The sequence below is a fragment of the Triticum urartu genome, chromosome 7A, assembly GCF_056163025.1.
Source record: "Triticum urartu cultivar PI428250 chromosome 7A, HENAU_Tu73, whole genome shotgun sequence".
NCBI lineage: Eukaryota > Viridiplantae > Streptophyta > Magnoliopsida > Poales > Poaceae > Triticum > Triticum urartu.
Genome location: NC_141879.1, coordinates 661,137,256 through 661,157,232, shown reverse-complemented (window position 1 = coordinate 661,157,232; position 19,977 = coordinate 661,137,256). Strand labels below are relative to the sequence as shown.

The window sequence follows — 19,977 nt, the reverse complement described above, 5'->3', positions numbered from 1 at the left end:
TGAGCATCGCGACTCAGGGCTCTTACTGGCTCTCCAGCCCTCACCCTCTGGCCTTGTCCACGGCATCGCGACCTGGCATACCAGCGACGACTGAGACAAGCTCAAGGGCCGGGACCCGAGGACGTAGAGTACCGGCATCTAACCAAATTTTGCAAGGACACATCTCAAGATACGGCCCAGTGCCAGGCGCAACCCGCCTAGAGGTAGGGCCTCATGAGTCCCGCGCTGGCTCACGGGTGCCCTGATACACCTCACCTGCTCCAACCAGCGAGCTCTTGAGCGACTAACGATCGACTGATGACTGCCATGGCAACCCCACCTTCTTTCTGTGATGAATCTGCAGGATCCTTGGAGGGAACTGCGCTAGCCAAGGCCCTCACGGAGTTCCCTTCATCCTCGCCCGCGCGAACCGCTTGCACGTTAAAGGGGGGGCGCCTGAGCATCGCGACTCAGGGCTCCTGCTGGCTCTCCAGCCCTCACCCTCTGGCCTTGTCCACGGCATCGCGACCTGGCATACCAGCGACGGCTGAGACCAGCTCGAGGGCCGGGACCCGAGGACGTAGAGCAGAAAGGGGAGCAGAGGCGAGGGGGAAGGGGCGCGCGAGGACCTCGCTGAGCAACTCCGTCCCAACTACCCCACGGACCTGACGATGCGCTGGGGGCAATCCCCGATTCTCAAGATAAGTCACCACCCAAAGCACTGGCTACCGTGGCACTACCCCCGCACCTAAAAGCAATTCCGTACTAGCGACGTTGCTTCCCTTTCTCACCAAGCGACGGCTGCTTGGGCGCCAAAGGGGACCTCCTGAGCATCGCGACTCAGGGGCTCTTACCGGACCCCGGGTCGCTCACCTCCTGGCCTTGACCACGACATCGCGACCTGGCATACCAGCGACGGCTGACGCCGCCTTGGGACTGGGACCTGTCGGCGCAGAGCACCAAGCCATCGCGAGGTTCGAAAGGGAGAACTGAGCTAAGACGGAATCAGCAATTCACACAGCTCTGCAGCAAAGGTTATGTATTAACAAACGGGACTACAGACACCTTACAAGCCCCCGTGGGGCGCATTTTGATTCCTCACAGGGAACAGATCCTAAGGGATGCTAACTACACGAGCTCCTGCAAAAGATGCCATCATCAACAGTGGGCCGTCAGGCGCCGGCGCCAACCCCATCCAGATCAGGGTCGGCGACGGCCTGACGAGCCCGCCCTGCTCCGGGAGCGGCGCTGACTCGGGGGCTCGTAGCTGTCGTCGCTCGTCTCCGGAGTCGCGAAGATTTCGCCGGAGTCACTGGACCCTCCGGCGCCTCCGCCAAGGGAGCGGTCGACGGGCCTAGCCCTCACCAGGGCAAGGTCCTGGCCACCTCTCCCGGGGCAACACTCCAGCCGGCGCCCGTTCGCGTCGAAGACCTTGAAGAACATCACCGCAGCGCCATCGTACTCCAAGTGGACCGCGAAGACGCCCCTTTCCCTGCAAACCCGGGCGATCTCTCTCCAGCCGCGGGACATGTAGACCTCGCCCGGGGCAGTGACCACGACCTCTGCCTTGGTCGCGAGGGTGCTGCAGCCAGCGTGCTGCAGCCAGAGCTCCAGGGGCCCTCCTGGAGGGACGATGGAGGCGAAGAAGGGAGGCAGATGGATCCAGGACTGGAGAGGAATGGCGACGTGGAGCATGAACTCTTGGGAGGAGACCTCGGCATGGACTCCAGGAGGAACAACCCACGCCTTCGTGATCCGACGGCGCCGACGACGGCGCTGACCGCGGGGATCGGCATCGACACCTTCGGGGCCCTCGACGTGGGCATACAAGGGAAGCAGGAACCCCGGCGGAGCCCGCTCGCACCAGGGCCTCGCCACCACCTGACGGTCCTCCTCGTCCCGGCTGCAAAGGGCGAGCCGCTTCTTCGGCGGGAGCGGGTCTGGTCCCTCTCGAGGAGCCTTTCCCTTCTCCGCTGCAGAGAACCAGCGAATTGGAGCCATCACACCAAGACGGAGCAAGAACTGAGGCAAAGGAGAAAGGAAGAAGAGATGGACTGGAAGGGCACGCACAGCTCCGTACTTATAGCCGGCGAAGGCCAACCGCCGGCCTCCACGATCACAGGTAATCATGACACGATCTGCATGCAGGGACTTGTCCAACTCGCGCGATCACCGAGGCATTGTGGTGAAGTGGAGACGCCCACGTCCAATCAACCGCCATGCGGCGCCCAAGGCCGCAGGCTGTTAGGGCCCGCGGCGCTTCGCCCTTGCCCTTTCGCCTCTCGGCACGGCCAAGTCCATGCGCGCCTTGGGCCCGGGGGCTACTGTCGGTGTTCTGGGAACGGGGGTCCCCAGACTTGCCTGCCTGCGGCCTGCGGCGTGGCTCAAATGGGGGCCCAGTGCGGCCCATCTTCATCAACACAAGACTCAAGACCCTCGCGAGGGGCCAAGCCTCGCGGGGCGGACGACACGGCGCATCCTCAGGCGCAGCCTCCTCAGGCTAGCTCGCGAGGAGGCGGAGAGATCAAGGCGGGGTACCTCGCGAGGTGCCCATGACGCAAGCCATGACGATCAAGGGTGCCAGGCGGGCGCCAGCGCGCGCAGCGTCCTTCTTTCCTCTTTGGTGCAAAGGGGGCAAGCGCAGCCGCGGAGTACCGAGGCATCAAGCAAAGGTTGCCATTTCGGTGCAACAAGACCAAGACCAGGAGGAATACGAGACGGAGGTCACCATGGAGCCCAGCACGGCGTCACCACGGAGCCTTTGGCAGGCGAAGACCAACTTTAGTCAGGATAAGTGTACTAGATGTTCCCCTTCGAATTGGCCAATTGTTGGCGCCCTTCCCGCTCAATATTTGGGAAGAGGCCCAGGGCCTTTGCCTATAAATAGGACTAGCCACCCCCAGGGTAGAGGCAAGCTGATCGGATTTGGAAGAGAGGAATTTGGAAGAGACATCAGATCGAAACCAGAGAGAGAAGGATGATTGAACTCCTCCTAGCAGTTCATCGCCCCAGCCAAGAACAGACCCTCGCGAGGCTGTTCTTCCTTGTATTGTTCATCATCACCAGCCCCAGGAGGCAATCCACCAACCACACACTGGAGTAGGGTATTACACCACAACGGTGGCCCGAACCAGTATAAATCTTGCGTCCCTTGTGTAGTTCTTTTAGTAGTTTAGATCTTTGCGAGACGGGGAGGTAGAAGGCGTGATCTCCGCACGCACCCCAGTGTTCGGACCTTAAGGGTCTGCCGGAACCCGTGATCCGACAGTTTGTTTTGACACCCTGTTATGACAGCAACGCCAAACAAATGGGCGTTTCTATGTACACCAGAAACGCCAACTACCCTGGCGTTTCCACCCTACAACGAAACGCTCTGCCTGGCTTGGCGTTTCTGGAAGACAGAGGCTGGCTGGGACATGTTCACTAAACGTTGCCGCTCACCCCAGAAACGCTAATGTCCATGGCGTTTCCACCCTACAACCAAACACTCTCCGTGGCTTGGCGTTTCTTTAAGACAGAGGCTGGTTGGGCCATGTTCACGAAACGTTGCCGCTCACACCTGAAACGCCATTGTCCTTGGCGTTTCCAAGCCACAGATAAACGCCATTGTCCTTGGTGTTTCTTCCCTGTTATGCAGAACACAGCAAACCCTGCTGCCCATGTCCATTCCATCACAGATAGCAAAGGTACAACAACAGTTTTCACAATATAATGCCAAGTACAGCAACAGTATAGCAATGAGACATATTTTTCGGCAACGAACTTAACATGATCCAGCTTACATAATAATTACCAAGTCTTGCTAACATAGAACTAAGAAGTCCATCAGACATAAAACATAAGAAGTTCATCACATATAGAACTAACAAGTTTGCTCCATCTGAAACGCTCACTACATTTCTAGTTCACAACATATAGAACTAACAAGTTCGCATTAGTCATCACTTCACTTCTTGCCTCTTTTTGCAGCCATCTTCCCCCTGTTGACGTAGCCCTCTGGAGTGTTCTGCCATTCACAACGTCGGATGGTTCTTGAGCTAACTCGACGTGCTTCTTCAGAAGGCTGAGAAGGTTGAGTTGGCGGTGGAGCATCTTCCATCTGCGAAGCCGCAAGCTCCACATAGTCCGAATCCGCATCGTAGTCTGTCTCCTCCTCTTCATCTTCCTGTTCATCAATCCGTGCTCGGCTCGAAGAAGCACCTGCTCGGCTGGAAGATGAACGAGTGGAACAAGCACGTGCTTGGATCGAAGATGGACGAGCGGAAGACAGCACATCCATTCTATACTGAGCACGTGCACGCACATCCATGGATGAACCGCCATGGCAAGAAAGTAAAGCGGCTAGTGTTCGGCAACGATTCACAACCTTCTGCAGAGGCGAAGACATTGACATGTAAATATGCAAAAATAGTTCACATGACACATGTTCATATTAAAAGGGCCTCTAACCTGTAGAGTACTCCTAACGAGAACGTCTGTTTCTCTACCAGGTGCGCGGCCAAGCACCACATTACTATCATTGATACATCTCCATAGCTCCGTGCCCTGAATAAAACTTAAGTGACACACCACTCATGAAGAAATGTCACATGTTCAAAAAAAGAGACAAAAAGACATACCACTCGGTCATGCAGAGGGCCATAATCTAGGTGCGCTCCAATGGTCTCCCTAATAGAGTTGTTGAATGCACCATCAGCAGCCTCACTTGGCATTACTTCCAAGCAATCGGCACGAGTCCAAGCACCCTTAAGGATAACTCTGTACTCTTTGCGAAGCCACTCCAAATGCCTTAAATATGCCCCCTCATCGTTGTCAGGTGTGTGATCATCTTCAACTCGGGCATTCCTCTAAGCATTCCACATGTCTACCCACATAAGATGGTGATCCTCCCAATTAATGACATTCTTTTTGTGTTGCCGGCTCGTCCTACAAAGCATGAGAAGTATCGGCATCATTTTCATTTTTCCGTGGTTACACATTGATCAACATATGGTACAAGAAACTCTCACCTATGTAGCACCACACTTGTCTCAACATACTCCGGCAGGGTGCGTTGTTGTACTCCAAATTGCTTCGAAACACGATGTGGAAGATGCCACTCCACCGCAAAAAAGCATATCATGGGGCAACGCACACGCCAAAGATGTTGGTCATGAAGGCACATGTTGCTCAAAGGGAACTGCCTAAGTACCATGTACGGCCTCCAATTAACCTACATCACAACATGTCACTAGCTCATGCACAACAAAAAAATCTGTAATGATGGCAAGGGATTTGATAATTACCTAGTTGTAAGTAAGCATGTCAAGCTCGCTTATGTATGCCTTATACCGCCCCATGGCGGCGATACTCGACACTTGGACATTAGCCCACGTGTATGTGATAGTGGGATATCGCTCCTCATCCCCGTCAAAAGGCCACTCCCAAGGTTCTTCCGGAGCAATGGTGAAGTTACGGCCCACAGGGATACCCTCCCACATCCAAATCTGTAGGGCCCAAACAAAACCACCAAGACAAGATTTCGGCTTACTCCTCATACATGCTCCGTCCAACTGCACATTTGTACACACATTAAACAATCACAGGAAAAAATTTCTTTCATATAATGAGAATGCATCAAATTATCATTACCTGACGGTACAAGAAGGCTAGTGCCGCCGACCCCCAACTCCACTTGGCATCCCAGTTACGAAGAGGGTCCAAGAACATCCACGAGGCTGTGTCTCCTGTGTCGTCAGGAAACACCACTTGGGTCAAAAGATTCCATAAGTAAGCCCTGGCGTACCTCTCCACAACAGCCGGACTGGCATTCTCTGGGCACTCGTAAAAATGTTCTTGTAGCCACAAGAACAAAACACCAGATGGCCTAGGATCCTTCTTTGTTTCATGAATCCACGGGGGAGGTTCAACACCAACCAAACCTGCAACCCTTTGTCGCCACCCCTCAGACCTCACCTTCCCGATAAGAGCCCTGCCCTCGATCGGAAGACCGGAGATCATCGCAATATCCTCCAAAGTAACGGTCATCTCACCAAGAGCAAGGTGAAAAGAGTGCATCTCTGGTCTCCAACGGTCCGTAAGGGCGGTAATGGTCGTCGAGTTCAACCATGGTGGTGTGCCTTTAAAGTTGAGCACAGACTGGAGAAGATCCATTCTTCTAAAATAAGGCTCGTAGCGACGGTCATACCTCAAGGGCTCACGTGGGTTGTGGCCTCTCAAACGAAGTACTGGAGGAACCTACAAATAACACACGCACAATTTATATACTTCTCTAAACTACTCACAATATGAGAATCAACAATGTAGATACATAATTACCTCCCCCCTTTCCACTAGCACAGCACGATGCTTCTCCTCGTAATAATCATCAAGGCCGGGATATTTATCCGGCTCAAACATCCTACAAAATAAGGTCAATGGATTTGTTATAATATATGCTTAAAATTATGACCGCATCATATACAAAATCGTGTGAGAACTACTACAAATTATCCCAAAGATACATTACCAACACCAATTCTTTTCAACCTATTTTATCCTAAAGAATCTATCACAACTAATTATTAACAAATAATAGGCTCAACCTAATCCAAAAAATGGTCTCTCTCTAAATCCAATAATAAACAAGTTAACTAAGAATACTTAAACACAAGGAGTATATGTCTTCTTTCTAAACATAATGTAACCAAAATATTCATCAAACAAATCACTAATAACTCATCTTAGGGTTCCATCATGTTTGAAAAAATGCATCTACAATAGCCAATCTTAACTAAAAATAAATGGAGGATTGGGAGGAGAATACCTCAAGCAACTCGGGGATGCTCCGATCTCCTCGTTTTGATGATCAAAATAGTAGATCTGGGGAAGATTTGGTGAAGAAGAGGGAGGGGGCGGCCGCCAGTTCGTCGTCGAACCAGAACTGCTCGACCGGGGGAGTGGGCTGGGTTAGGCCCCCGCGGCCCGCGCGCGTTACTTAATCCTGGTCAGAAACGCCAAGGACCTTGGCGTTTCAAGCATGCCACGTCAGCGAAAACAGCGGGTTCAGACTGACTGTAGGCCAGGACAGAAACGCTAGCTGCCTCGGCGTTTGCGTGTTGGCTTGGAACGCTAGCTTGCTCGACGTTTCTATGTTGGGTGGAAACACCACAGACCCTGACGTTTTTAAAAGGGTCAAATCGCGAAATACTTTTTCGTCAAGTTTAGTTTATGATTATAAACGTTGACAAGATCAGAACAGTGATTTCGGCCGGTGCGTGTGGACTCTGTGCGTGCGCGTGACCTACGTTCAGCGACATGCATCAAACTGACGAGAGACAAATGTTTTGGGCAAACCTCGCCTCACTATATGCTAGCTGTGCGTGCCGCTCTTCCATGCATGCAGGCTTGCGCGTGTCTAGCGAGGAGGCAGTGCTTGTGCGTGTACTTGCATGCATGCATGCGCACAACCCAACCCATCAACATCCTTCCGTTCCGTTCGCTCGGCCGGATCCTTGTGATGCATTGGCTGCCGCCGTGTATTGTGGCGGCAGGCCTAGCCGCCATCGGCTGTGGCGGCAGGTGCCACATGTCGGCTGCCACGCCACAGCATAGCTGTTTTTTTCTGTCAATATGATGAGCAGGTGGTCCTTTCTGTCAATGCAAGAGCGTATGTGGTATTTTTTAACAAAAAATTCATGAATCAAAGGGTATCTTTTTTTCTATTCCTACTCATAAGATTTGAAATATATGTCATCTCATTTTCTATGACTTTACTATTCCTACGATTTTTTTATCCTATGAATCAAAGGAGGCCTAAATGTTTTAGCAGACTGAAGCATCATCAGTGCTTCTTTCTCTAAGGGCATCTCCATCGCTGGGCGCTTAGCCCCGGCGCCAGGTTCGTAATCCCAGCAGATTAGCGGTTGCTGGCTGTAATCCTGGTGTCAACCCTGGCATCGACGCCAAATCACGCACCCAGCGCTTGGCCATTTTTCTTCCAGCACTTAGCGCCTGCGTTGTTTAGTTAATTAGCATCTAGCGTTGAGGCATGAGGCGCTTAGGTGTTTTTCAGATTTTATTATATTTATTGTTTTCTTGGTAAGCGCGTATGTAAGTTCCTAGCATTCTAGATGCCCTAATGGTGCTTCTCTGTTGCCTAGGGACAGAAAGACGATTCAAAATTGTTATTATGATTATTAAAAAGCACCAACAGCTTCACACGGAACAGTAAACATGACCAAGCCGACCCTTGTTTCGTATGAAATTCAGCATACTCTAATGGCTCATAGTATTAGTCAAATCTACTGTAGATATGAATGGCCGAATGGATGGAAATCTGCTAGAAAAAAGTACTTACCACCCGAAATCCCGCATGTCATCCAACTTGAAACAAAAGGGTCCCACATGTCATGAGAGTCAGTTTAACGTTAAGCTGTGTGGAATCCCCCAAAGCCGAGTCGTCTTCTCCGAAAGATCAAATCGCCATGGCCAGCAGCCTGCTCCTGCGCGCAACAGCGCCGGCCCGCCGCCTCTTCCACGCCGCGCGGCCGACGCGCGGAGAAGCATGTGCTGCTGCACGGAGGCGAATCGTCGTCTCCGTCCCGCCGCCCGCCGCGTCCGCGCCGCCGTCACCTCGACGCTCGAGCGCCCGCAGGCCTGCGCCAGGTTAGCCACCGAACCCGAACAATAATGTGCACACGGCTGACCGCCACCGCCCACCGCCACGGCACGTCGGCACCTACTCACCGCGCAGTCAGCTACAGCAGCACGCGCGCCCGCTCCAAGACGCTCTTCACGGCTCATCACACCAACCCACGAGCTGCTGGCCGCGCATATGGTACGTGGCGTGTCACGTGTGCGCTAACCAACTGCCTGTAGCAGATCGGATCGATCGGGTCGAATCGAGCCGGCCGGCCAGCTTCTCCACGTCCACGTCGGCGCGCGCGTCCGGCGGGGAGGCGATGGCGGGCGGCACGGAGGCGCCGCGCGTCGTGGAGGACTGCCGCGGCGTGCTGCAGGTGCTCAGCGACGGCACGACCGTGCGCTCCGCCGCGGCGCCGTACACGGTGGAGGACCGCGACGACGGCCGCGTCGAGTGGAGGGACGCCGTGTACCACGCCGCGCACGGCCTCGGCGTGCGCATGTACCGGCCGGCGCGCCGGGAGGGGAAGGGGAAGGCGCGGCTGAGGCTGCCGGTGCTGGCCTACTTCCGCGGCGGCGGCTTCTGCATCGGCAGCCGCGCCTGGCCCTCCGTGCACGCCTGCTGCCTCCGCTTCGCCCACGAGCTCCCCGCCGTCCTGCTCTCCTTCGACTACCGCCTCGCGCCCGAGCACCGCCTCCCGGCCGCCCACCAGGACGCCGCCGCCGCCCTCGCCTGGCTCCGCGACCGGCTCGCCCCAGGGCCTGCTGACGGATCTGGGTCCGACGAGGACGTCCGCGCCTGGCTCGCCGACTCCGGCGCCGACCCAGGGAGGCTCTTCGTGTCCGGCGACTCCGCCGGCGCCAACATCGCGCACCACATGGCCGCCCGGTTCGGCGCGGCGGGGCTCGACCCCGTGAAGACAGCCGGGTACGTCCTCGTCATGCCGGCGTTCACCTCCGAGGCGCCGACGCAGTCCGAGCTGGGCTCGCGGGGCAGCGCGTTCCTGAGCCGGGACGTGGCGGAGCGGTACAACCGGCTCGCGCTGCCGGCCGGCGCCAACAAGGACTACCCGCTGATGAACCCGCTCGGGCCGGACAGCCCGGGCCTGGGGCCCGTCGGCGGCCGCGTGCTCGTCGTCGTGGGCGGCGACGACATGCTCAAGGACAACCAGGTCCGGTACGTGGACGGGATGAAGGCCGCGGGGAACGACGTGGAGCTCGCCGTGTTCGCCGGCAAGGAGCACGGCTTCTTCTCGAGGGGCCCGTGGTCGGAGACCAGCGGCGAGGTCGTGCGGGTCGTCGGCCGGTTCATGGGCAGAGACGCGGCCGATTCAACCGGCGCCGACGGTCAGGACTAAGTAGTGATAAACGTGCTAGTAATCTGTTTGGCATGCAAAGTATCGGGCGATGCCATCATTTCGATGCTTGCATGCTATCAATTTGAAAATAAAAAAAATAAAAAAATGATTTAGGTGGCTCAATAGTGTGCTTTGGGTGGCCACTGTAGTGGTTCTCTTCCAGTAGAGCCTCCGTTCATAAATATAAGTATTTTTAATATTTTAATATAAACTACATATGAACCGTATATAGATGTAGTTTAAGGTGTAGATTCATACATATTGCTTCATATATAGTTCATATTAGAATCTTTAAAAAAAATTAAGTACTCCCTCCGTTCTGAATTACTTGTCTTGAAAATGAATGTATCTAGAACTAAAATATGTCTAGATACATCCATTTTTGCAACAAGTAATTCCGAACAGAAGGAGTACTATTTAGTGGAAGGTGATGCAGATATATTCAGTTATGTGGAGTTTTAATCTTGCGCATAGAAGATGTTCTTGGAATTGTAAAAAAATGAAAAATTCGCATTTGCTATATATTAGACACTTGAAAGTAAAATTTGTGTCTGTCGAATTGAGCATTAGAGCTGAACCCGAAGCATCCGACACTCAGCAAAGCACGGGGACAATGGCTAGGGCTCGAATGGGAACGACCCGAAGCTGGGGAGACGTCCCAGGATGTGTGTGAGGGGAGGGATGGCATGAGAAATGATTCAGGGGAGGACGAGAGCGGCGTGGCGAGCGTGGTAACGCCTTGGCCGCAGGAGGTGAGAGTAGGCAGTTAGGTCAGTGTTGGTTGGAAGAAGAACAACATGAGGGCAATTGGCGCCGTTGGATGAAGATCCAACAATCCAGAAAATCGACAGGCATAGTTTATTTTCTAGCTAATACTCTATATTAGACAAGTACGCTGTCCCAAAAAGCGTTCATCTCTAAATGTTAGGGCATGTACAATGGTGTATCATAGGAGTGCCACGTAAGATAAATAATGAGGTGGAGGAGAGAGTACTCATAAGAAAAAGTCTTGTCTTATCTTATTTAAGAGAAGACAAGAGATGATCTCTTAGTACAATATGTCTCACCATATTTTTAGGAATAGCTAGTTATTAAAAATAAGACTAAAAGATGACCCATTATAGACAATTTTATTTGTTATTTTTAAATTACATGCAAGACTTAAGATGAGACCGTCTTATCAATCATTGTACATGCCCTTATCAGTAAGTGTTTCGGGGTCCAAATATTTGACATCCGATAAAATTGGTTTTAGCGCTAAAATTTTGGCACTTTCAACCGCTGATTTTCCTTTTACCAGCGTGACACAACTGCTCTTGCCAAGCATGCTTTTGACACAGGCATGCACGAATAAATCAGTTTGTTTTATAGTAAAAAAGAATGTGTTTTTTACTGTTCGTCTGCATAGCTAAACGTGATCCCTCTTGGCGTGCGAGCCTCGTGCGAGAGAGCGTGATGACCGATGACTCGGCGGCGGCGAAGCGATATGCACGCCACGCCACGCCACGCCACGCCGGAACGAGCCCCTTCCCACCTGCTGCACAGCACAGCTCGTCCCCTCCTCTCTCCACCCGTCTCCCCCACCCACCGGTGAAGGCAAGCTCCCGCTTCTTCTTCCGCTTCTTCTTCCGTCCCAGTCGCGAGATTTGGTGAGTGACCCGCGCTTCCGCCGTGTCGCTCGCCGAATCCGAATCCCAGGCTGACAGAGTGAGTGAGTCCGGTGCCGCGCCTCGCTTGGATCATCGCTCCACGACGCGCGGATCCATCGAACCTGACTGATGTTATCCGCTCTCTGTTTCCTTCCTGCAGCGAACAGTCTGGATTCAGCGCTCCACTGATACCCGATAGCAGCCGCAGCAGCAGCAGCAAGCATGGGTGGTGTTGGATGGAGGAGGCTTGGTTCCAAGCTGCGGCAGCGATGGGGCTGGGAGAGCCGCCTCCGCGCCCGGGGCTTCTCTTCCGCTCCTGCGCTTCCACCTCCACCCCACATGGAGGTTTCTTTCCTCTTATGATTCATGTCCATCTCGCGTTCTTCTCTGCCTGTATCACCTGCAACTTGAGTCGAGCAGAGCTTAGTTGAAATAAAATAAGATTGGAAGGAGCTCTGATCTTTGGCCAATGCATCCTTCTGATAGGCACAGACATTTTACATTGTTTCCCTTGTTTATGATTATGAGGTGTTGGCATGCTTTGCAGAGTGTTGGATTCATAGGGCTTGGGAACATGGGCGCCCACATGGCAAGGAACCTGGTGAGGGCTGGATACAGAGTGTCAGTTCATGATATGTAAGCCCTTCTTGCCAGCTTCCATTTTTTTTTGTGGTCCAATGTTCATCCAATTATTCCTTGTTCAAAAGTGGTTTGCCTACTAATTATACATGTAAAAAGCCGCATTACCCTACTCTAACACGTAGTTTTGTGGTCGTCTTAAAACCTGTTGTTAGACCATCCAACAAACACTGAATCTATGATGTTCAGAAATGAGGTTGCCATGAAGAAGTTCTCCGACGATGGAATTCCCACGAAGCGGTCGCCACTTGAAGTGTCTGAGTCGAGTGATGTTGTAATCACCATGTTACCTTCCTCTGCCCATGTAAGTTGGTTTAGTTTTCTTTACGAGAAGTTGGTGACTCACAAGCACTAGCTGTAACTTGAGTTATACCAAACACCTTTACCAAATCAAATGCTTAGTGCTACCAGGCTCTTTTCAGGTCTTAGATGTATACAGTGGACGGAATGGCTTGCTCGGTAATGGGGGGCGCCTGGGACCGTGGTTATACATAGATTCATCCACAGTTGATCCTCATACATCGAGAAAGATATCTATGGACATGTCAAGATGCAGTTTAAATGAGAAGAAAGGTTGTGATCTGCCATCATACAGAACCACCATTTGAAATTAGCAGTTCAAAACCTGAATACTTCAGTGTACACCTGGAAAAGATGAAACCATCAACGGTCTTAACTGTGTCCTTATCTGTCCCCGGCAACAAATAACACTATCTGCACATTTGAGTTATGCATGTCTGCCTTTTCTGTATCTTCAGGCTACGCCGAAAAACCGATGATGATGGATGCTCCTGTCTCCGGAGGTGTTCCTGCCGCAGAAGCTGGGACACTGACTTTCATGGTACCATTCCTTGCTTCACAGAACTTATTGTTACTGCCAGAAAATACAGAGACTTTGTTGGGGAAAAACTAGTGTTACATACAAGGGCTTGTGTCTTACTTTGGTGCAAAGGAATGATATATAGGTGGGTGGTTTAGAAGAAACATACATAGCAGCAAAGCCGTTACTTCTCGCAATGGGCAAAAAGCTGATCTACTGCGGCGGGGCTGGAAATGGCTCGGTAAGTTTGATTTACTCCAGCTCTTCACTGAGTTCTCTTTATATAACTTTTCATGCACAGATGATTCAAACTCACTTTTAATATGTACTTTTAAGGCTGCAAAGCTCTGTAACAATATGGCCATGGCCATCAGCATGCTTGGGGTCTCCGAGGCCTTTGCTCTTGGTCAGAATCTTGGGATCAAAGCAAGCACTCTCACAGATATATTCAATTGCTCTAGCGCCCGCTGCTGGAGTAGGTATTGTCTCCTCACTTATCCTATTGTGGTTTGAGATGCAGTACTACGGGCTTTGCTTCTTCAAACATTAGATTGTGGTGATGGAGCATAATTTTTATTCAGGTGTAAATGTGTAATGAGTCATAGAAAATTACATTCTCATCCTTAGCTTTTTTTAACTGAAAATTCTCACCTTAAGCTTATGCCTTATAAGTTGGATCATCTGAAGTTTGTAACTTTGTTTGCTCCTTCTGGGGCTAATTTCAACAGCGACACATATAACCCAGTTCCTGGAGTAATGGCGGGCGTGCCATCGTCGAGGAATTATGATGGTGGTTTCACCTCCAAATTAATGGTATGATTCACGGGACACAGAATGTTCTGATTGTCGAATATAAGTGGATTGCTTGGTAAAACAACATTAGTCTGGAATCTTGTAATCACATCAACATGTGTGGTACATGTTTCCCTTAGCAAAGGAAGAGCGAAACAGTGTAAACTAAGTGCATATGATCATCATATTAAACAAAGCTCACACTTCATCGTTTGCATTCCTCTGCAGGCTAAAGATTTGGATTTGGCCATGGCCTCTGCATCTGGAGTTGGCTTCAAATGTCCCATGGGTTCTGAAGCACTTGAGATGTAAGATTATTAACAAGAACAAAAAAAGTTACAGAAAACCTTACATTTCACCTTTTCTTTTGTTGCATGACTAATCACTAGTTTCTGCAGTTACCGGAAGTTATGCGACGAGGGCTGTGAATTCAAGGACTTCTCATGCGCGTTTCGCCACTTTTACACCGGCAAGGATGAGAAGTGATCCTGTATCTATCCCAGCAAACTTGTCATTGGTTGAAATAAAATAATAATGTTCTCCAATTGATTAAATTTAGGTGTTAGTTAAACAGTGCCCAGACAAGGTTGCAGACTTGGAGTCTCCTTTGTACATATTGTTAGTTCGGTTTGCTTCTCAGCAATCAAGTTTCCAGATTTTCTTTCTGTTTTGGAAAATAAATCTAGTTACTGATCTGCATCTCTTTGTACATAATGATCCATTTCTGTCTGCTTGGACTCTGTTCATAAAGTTAGTCCATATACCCATGCACAAGGCTGAATTAAAGCGGAGCTTTAATTTAGGTACCGATTATGTTGTACCCTGAATTTTCTCACAACTTCAAACAACAAAAAATCAATGGAAAGGACTCAACACCGGATATTCAAAACGGATCTCAGGCTCATATGCTCTGCAAGAACAGCAAAATAAAAAAAAACGCGAAGGAAAGTAAAAGATAGAAAATCTGAATTTTTAGACAACAAACATGTTCGTGTTTTCTACTACTTGCGTGCAAACTTATGTAATGAAATGACATGTGTGGTGATCTTGGAAAAATTTAACCAAAAAACGGTGCTCTAAAAACCGCTTTACATGTCTTTCTCCCTACCGCCTTCCCCAACGCAAATGCCTTCTTCCTCTCGGCTCGCCACCCCTTGAGCATCCTGGATTGTAGGACGCGGCTCCCCTGACATGCTGTTAGCCCACTGACATGTGGACTCAGCCCCACAAGTTAGGGTGTAGTACGTCAGAGGATCTAGCTCTAGATTGTGACCCAGACACTTGCTTTGCACACTCGGAAGGACTCGCATAGCGTTCAAGTGAAGCTGCCTCAATCAATGTCTTCCAACCTTGTTGACCATACGAGCATCTACTAATGCTAGTAAACTATTAAATGCTTTTACATGCCACAACAAAACAACCCTCTCATGGGCATCCTCGTCAGACAAAAAATATCAAAAAATATTAACCTAAAGCTAGACACCATCTTTTTCGCGATATGGAGTGCTGGACACTAACCAAATAAACCCTCTATCAACATATTTTTCTCAAACCCGAGAGATGTCGGTGTAGCCTCTTCGGCATTGGTGAGCCCATCGGGTGATTGCCGGTCGCCTATGCGTCTCCATACAATTTTCTTGCTTGTTGAACCTCTTTTGGTCACTCATGCTCTTGGATTCAATGTAAATCATCCATTCATCCGGATGCAAGTCATTTCCCTATATCAATCAATAATTTTGGTAGATTTTTCAAAGTAGGAAGTATTTACACGAGTGTGATAGTTTGGAGCCCGGATTTTTTGAAAATAATAATAATAATATTTTCAAGTTGTAGATACATGTATAATTTTCTTTCATAGATATTTTTTCGTTTATTTGCAACAAAAAATGTAGATCTCTAAGTAGAAAATAGTACCCCCAGTAAATCTGTTATATCCATATGCTTGTCTCAATTTTAGCCCAAAAAAGACATATTTCATTATGAAATTTTATAGGTGTGTAGTGAGCATATATTAATCAGCAATGCTACACGCACGTGCTTATAATTACGGGTTTTATGAGGGTGCTTAGCTGGGTAATTTGATTGGAAGAAATTAGGATGAGAGGCCCACACCACCTGAAATTCGGGGTGAAGAGTTTGCAATGAAGATTGTGTAAAAGGCCGTAGTGAGCCCGTGAGTGTAGTATTATTGTATATTAATTGTGTGAACCTAGCGTAGCGCAGACGGTTATGTTCTTAGGATAGAACCAGCCCATCAGGGGTCAAGTCCTTGGTGGTTGTATTTTTCTGGATTTATCTTAGTCATTTCGGCGATGTGCGTTCAGTAGGAGGAGACGTTCCCGTCGAGTATTGTAACGCTCTCGATGCGGCTATATCTCCTACGTGTCGAAGCACGACTTAGAGGCATAACCGCATTGAAAGCAATGTCGCAAGTGAGGTAATCTTCACACAACCCATGTAATACATAAGGGAAAGAGATACATAGTTGGCTTACAATCGTCACTTCACACAAATACATGAATAAAGCATTACAACATCCAAATACAATCAAGGTCCGACTACAGAACCAAAATAAAAGAAGAACCCCAAACGCGACACGGTCCCCGATCGACCCCAACTGGGCTCCACTACTGATCAACTAGAGCGAAACAACACAAAAGGACAAGATCTTCATCGAGCTCCTCCTGAGCTTGGTTGCGTCATCTGCACGGACTCATCGGCACCTGCAAACTGGTTTTGGAAGTATCTGTGAGCCACGGGGACTCAGCAATCTCGCACCCTCGCGATCAAGACTATTTAAGCTTATGGGTAAGGTAAAGGTATGAGGTAGAGCTGCAGCAAGCGACTAGCATATATGGTGGCTAACATACGCAAATGAGAGCGAGAAGAGAAGGCAAAGCATGGTCGATAAAAGTATGATCAAGAAGTGATCCTATAGCAACCTACGTCAAGCATAACTCCAACACCGTGTTCACTTCCCGGACTCCGCCGGAAAGAGATCATCACGGTTACACACGCGGTTGATGCATTTTAATTAAGGTCAACTTCAGGTTTTCTACAACCGGACGTTAACAAATTCCCATCTGCCCATAACCGTGGGCACGGCTTTCGAAAGTTCAAAACCCTGCAGGGGAGTCCCAACTTAGCACATGACAAGCTCTCACGGTCAACGAAGGAATAGACCTCCTCCCGAGACGTTCCGATCAGACTCGGTACCTCGGTTCTTCAAGACAACTCCGACAATGGTAAAACAAGTCCAGCAAGACCACCCGATGCGCCGACATCCCGATAGGAGCTGCACATATTTTGTTCTCAGGGCACACCGGATAAGCTAAGCGTACGGGAGCCAACGTAACCCAAGTTGCCAAGGGACGGCCCCGCACGGTGCTCTGGGCTGGACCAACACTTAGACAAGCACTGGCCCGGGGGGTAAAATAAGATGACCCTCGGGATGCGTGACTCCCAAGGGAAAAAGGCTAGGTGGCGAATGGTAAAACCAAGGTTGGGCCTTGCTGGAGGAGTTTTATTCAAGGCGAATTGTCAAGGGGTTCCCATTATAACCCAACCGCGTAAGGAACGCAAAATCCGGGAACATAACACCGATATGACGGAAACTAGGGCGGCAAGAGTGGAACAAAACACCAGGCATAAGGCCGAGCCTTCCACCCTTTACCAAGTATATAGATGCATTAATTAAATAAGATATATTGTGATATCCCAACAAGTAAACATGTTCCAAACAAGGAACAACATCTCCATGTTCCAACAAGGAACAAACTTCAATCTTCACCTGCAACTAACAACGCTATAAGAGGGGCTCAGCAAAGCGGTAACATAGCCAAACAACGGTTTGCTAGGAGAAGGTGGGTTAGAGGCTTGGTTCAACAATATGGGTGGCATGATAAGCAAGTGGTAGGTATCGCAGCATAGGCATAGCAAAAGAGCGAGCAACTAAGCAAGCAAAGATAGAAGTGATTTCGAGGGTATGATCATCTTGCCTGATTTCGAGGGTATATAAACCGGAAAGCCGGAGGGTTACCGGAACCCCCCGGGAGAAGTAATGGGCCATATGGGCCTTAGTGGAGAGAGAGAGGGGCAGCCAAAGGTGGGCCGCGCGCCTCCTCCCCCCTGGTCCGAATTGGACTAGGAGAGGGGGGGCGGCGCCCCCCTTTCCTTCTTCCTCCCCACTTCTTTCCCCCTCCTAGTAGGAGTCCTACTCCTACTAGGAGGAGGACTCCTCCTTGGCGCGCCATAGGGGCCGGCCGGCCTCCTCCTCTCTTGAACCTTTATATACGGAGGCAGGGGCACCCCAGAAAGAGACAAGTTGATCCACGTGATCATATTCTTAGCCGTGTGCGGCGCCCCCGGCCACCATAGTCCTCGATAATATTGTAGCGGTGCTTAGGCGAAGCCCTGCGACAGTAGTACATCAAGATCGTCACCACGCCGTCGTGCTGACGGAACTCTTCCCCGACACTTTGCTTGATCGGAGTCCGGGGATCGTCATCGAGCTGAACGTGTGCTAAAACTCGGAGGTGCCGTAGTTTCGGTGCTTGATCGGTCGGGCCGTGAAGACGTACGACTACATCAACCGCGTTGTCATAACGCTTCCGCTATCGATCTACAAGGGTACGTAGATCACACTCTCCCCTCTCATTGCTATGCATCACCATGATCTTGCGTGTGCGTAGTAAATTTTTTGAAATTACTACGTTCCCCAACAAGTCATGAAAAGCTAAGCATACATCCATCAAGAATACACAAAATGCAAGCTAGACATGGCAAGAACAATAACATAGCATGCACGGATCAACTACAACATCCCCGGCAAAATTGCTAACAAGTAGACAATCTGCCCAGATTCACGAAATGACAAAAGTAGAGCTCGATTGACTCAAGCTAGGGTGCTCCATAATTGCAAACAAAGACATGGATGGATGGAGCACTACAAGATTAACAAATCATCCTTACTGATCATCCTCAAAAGAGGCACGGATCACTAGGAAACAACATAAACATATGGCATAATGAGATAAACAGGTCAAGGACTTAGTGGAAATGCTAAGTCCCGGAAATCAGCATTACCAAGTGCCTCACTTGGCAAGCTTGTTCTAGTCACCACACACATCACAAAAGTACATGGGTTGTACCTCTGGATAGATGACAAAGCATATAACAAAACACATGTAGAGCTCATGGGCATATCATGCACACATTAATCATGGCAAAAATGACAAATATCTAAATGGAGCAGCAGATCTGACAATTATCTCAAGTAGCACTTTTCTAACAGCATTTCGGGCATCAAGATGAACTCAAATGAAAATGATGCAATGAGATGAAATGATGTGCTCTCTGAGACGAACATTTTGATATGCTATATGCATGAATCGGAGCTATGGATGCAAAGTTACGAGGCGATGAACATGGGCATATGAATCTGGGAATTTCGGGGACTTAGTAGAAATTTGTACCCTATGCAAAACGGGACGGGGGCATTCAGGATGGACCGATGCGGGACGAGCCGGACGTTTGGTGCGGTGGATGAGGCCGTACAGGGGTGGCGTCATGCAGATCGGGGCAGAGGAGCTCCGGCGAGCTCGAGTCCGGCGCGGCCGGCGAGGTCCGGCGAGGCGGCGGGCTCCCGGCCGCCGAGGAGGCGCCGTCCGGTGGAAGCGGCACGTGGTGGCGCTCGAGTGGAGGCGAGGTGCGGCGGATGAGGCGGATCCGGCCGGGACGCGCACTCCGGCGAGGAAACGGCGGCGGTCGACGCCGGCGAGCGTCGGTGGCGGCGGGGCGACGCCCAGGCGCACGGCGGCGGAGATGCCTGCAGCCGACAGGAGGCGCTAGGGCGGCGGCGGCCCGATCTGGGCTCCCTCGGGCCGCGGCGGCGGAGGAGAGAGGAGGGCGCGGCGCTGGCGACGTGGCAGCGCGTGATTGGGCGCGCCGGCGGCTCGGCTGACGTGGCGAGGCTGGATTGGCCGGAGTGAGGTGGCAGCGGGCGGCGGACATGTCCGGCTCGGCGTGGACGTGTCCGATGGCGCGAGGATGAAGAAGACTAGGGTTTCGTCCTCGAATTTGGAAGGGTTGCACATATTTATAGGTAGAGGGAACTAGG

At 50.6% G+C, this 19,977-nt stretch overlaps 2 protein-coding genes across 6 annotated transcripts; both read left to right on the top strand.

The window, feature by feature from the left end:
• The first annotated feature begins 8,444 nt into the window (after positions 1-8,444).
• LOC125523758 (strigolactones hydrolase CXE15) lies at positions 8,445-10,222 on the top strand. Its single transcript, XM_048688824.2, has 2 exons — positions 8,445-8,625; positions 8,842-10,222. Exons 1-2 carry the CDS (start codon positions 8,445-8,447, stop codon positions 9,957-9,959), a joined length of 1,299 nt encoding a protein of 432 aa, XP_048544781.2. The 3' UTR covers positions 9,960-10,222.
• Positions 10,223-11,394: 1,172 nt separating this feature from the next.
• On the top strand, positions 11,395-14,524 carry LOC125522132 (6-phosphogluconate dehydrogenase family protein). 5 transcript variants are annotated; one of them, XM_048687209.2, is made up of 11 exons: positions 11,395-11,555; positions 11,769-11,953; positions 12,156-12,244; positions 12,437-12,551; positions 12,670-12,820; positions 13,006-13,088; positions 13,213-13,308; positions 13,404-13,546; positions 13,796-13,880; positions 14,088-14,167; positions 14,258-14,524. In XM_048687209.2, the coding sequence occupies exons 2-11, from the start codon at positions 11,831-11,833 to the stop codon at positions 14,343-14,345; spliced, it is 1,053 nt and encodes a 350-aa protein (XP_048543166.1). In that variant the 5' UTR covers positions 11,395-11,555; positions 11,769-11,830; the 3' UTR covers positions 14,346-14,524. The 5 variants fall into 5 exon arrangements, with proteins under 5 accessions (XP_048543166.1, XP_048543165.1, XP_048543164.1 ...); XM_048687208.2 differs by having other exon boundaries at positions 11,402-11,608; XM_048687207.2 differs by having other exon boundaries at positions 11,402-11,670.
• Positions 14,525-19,977: the final 5,453 nt, after the last annotated feature.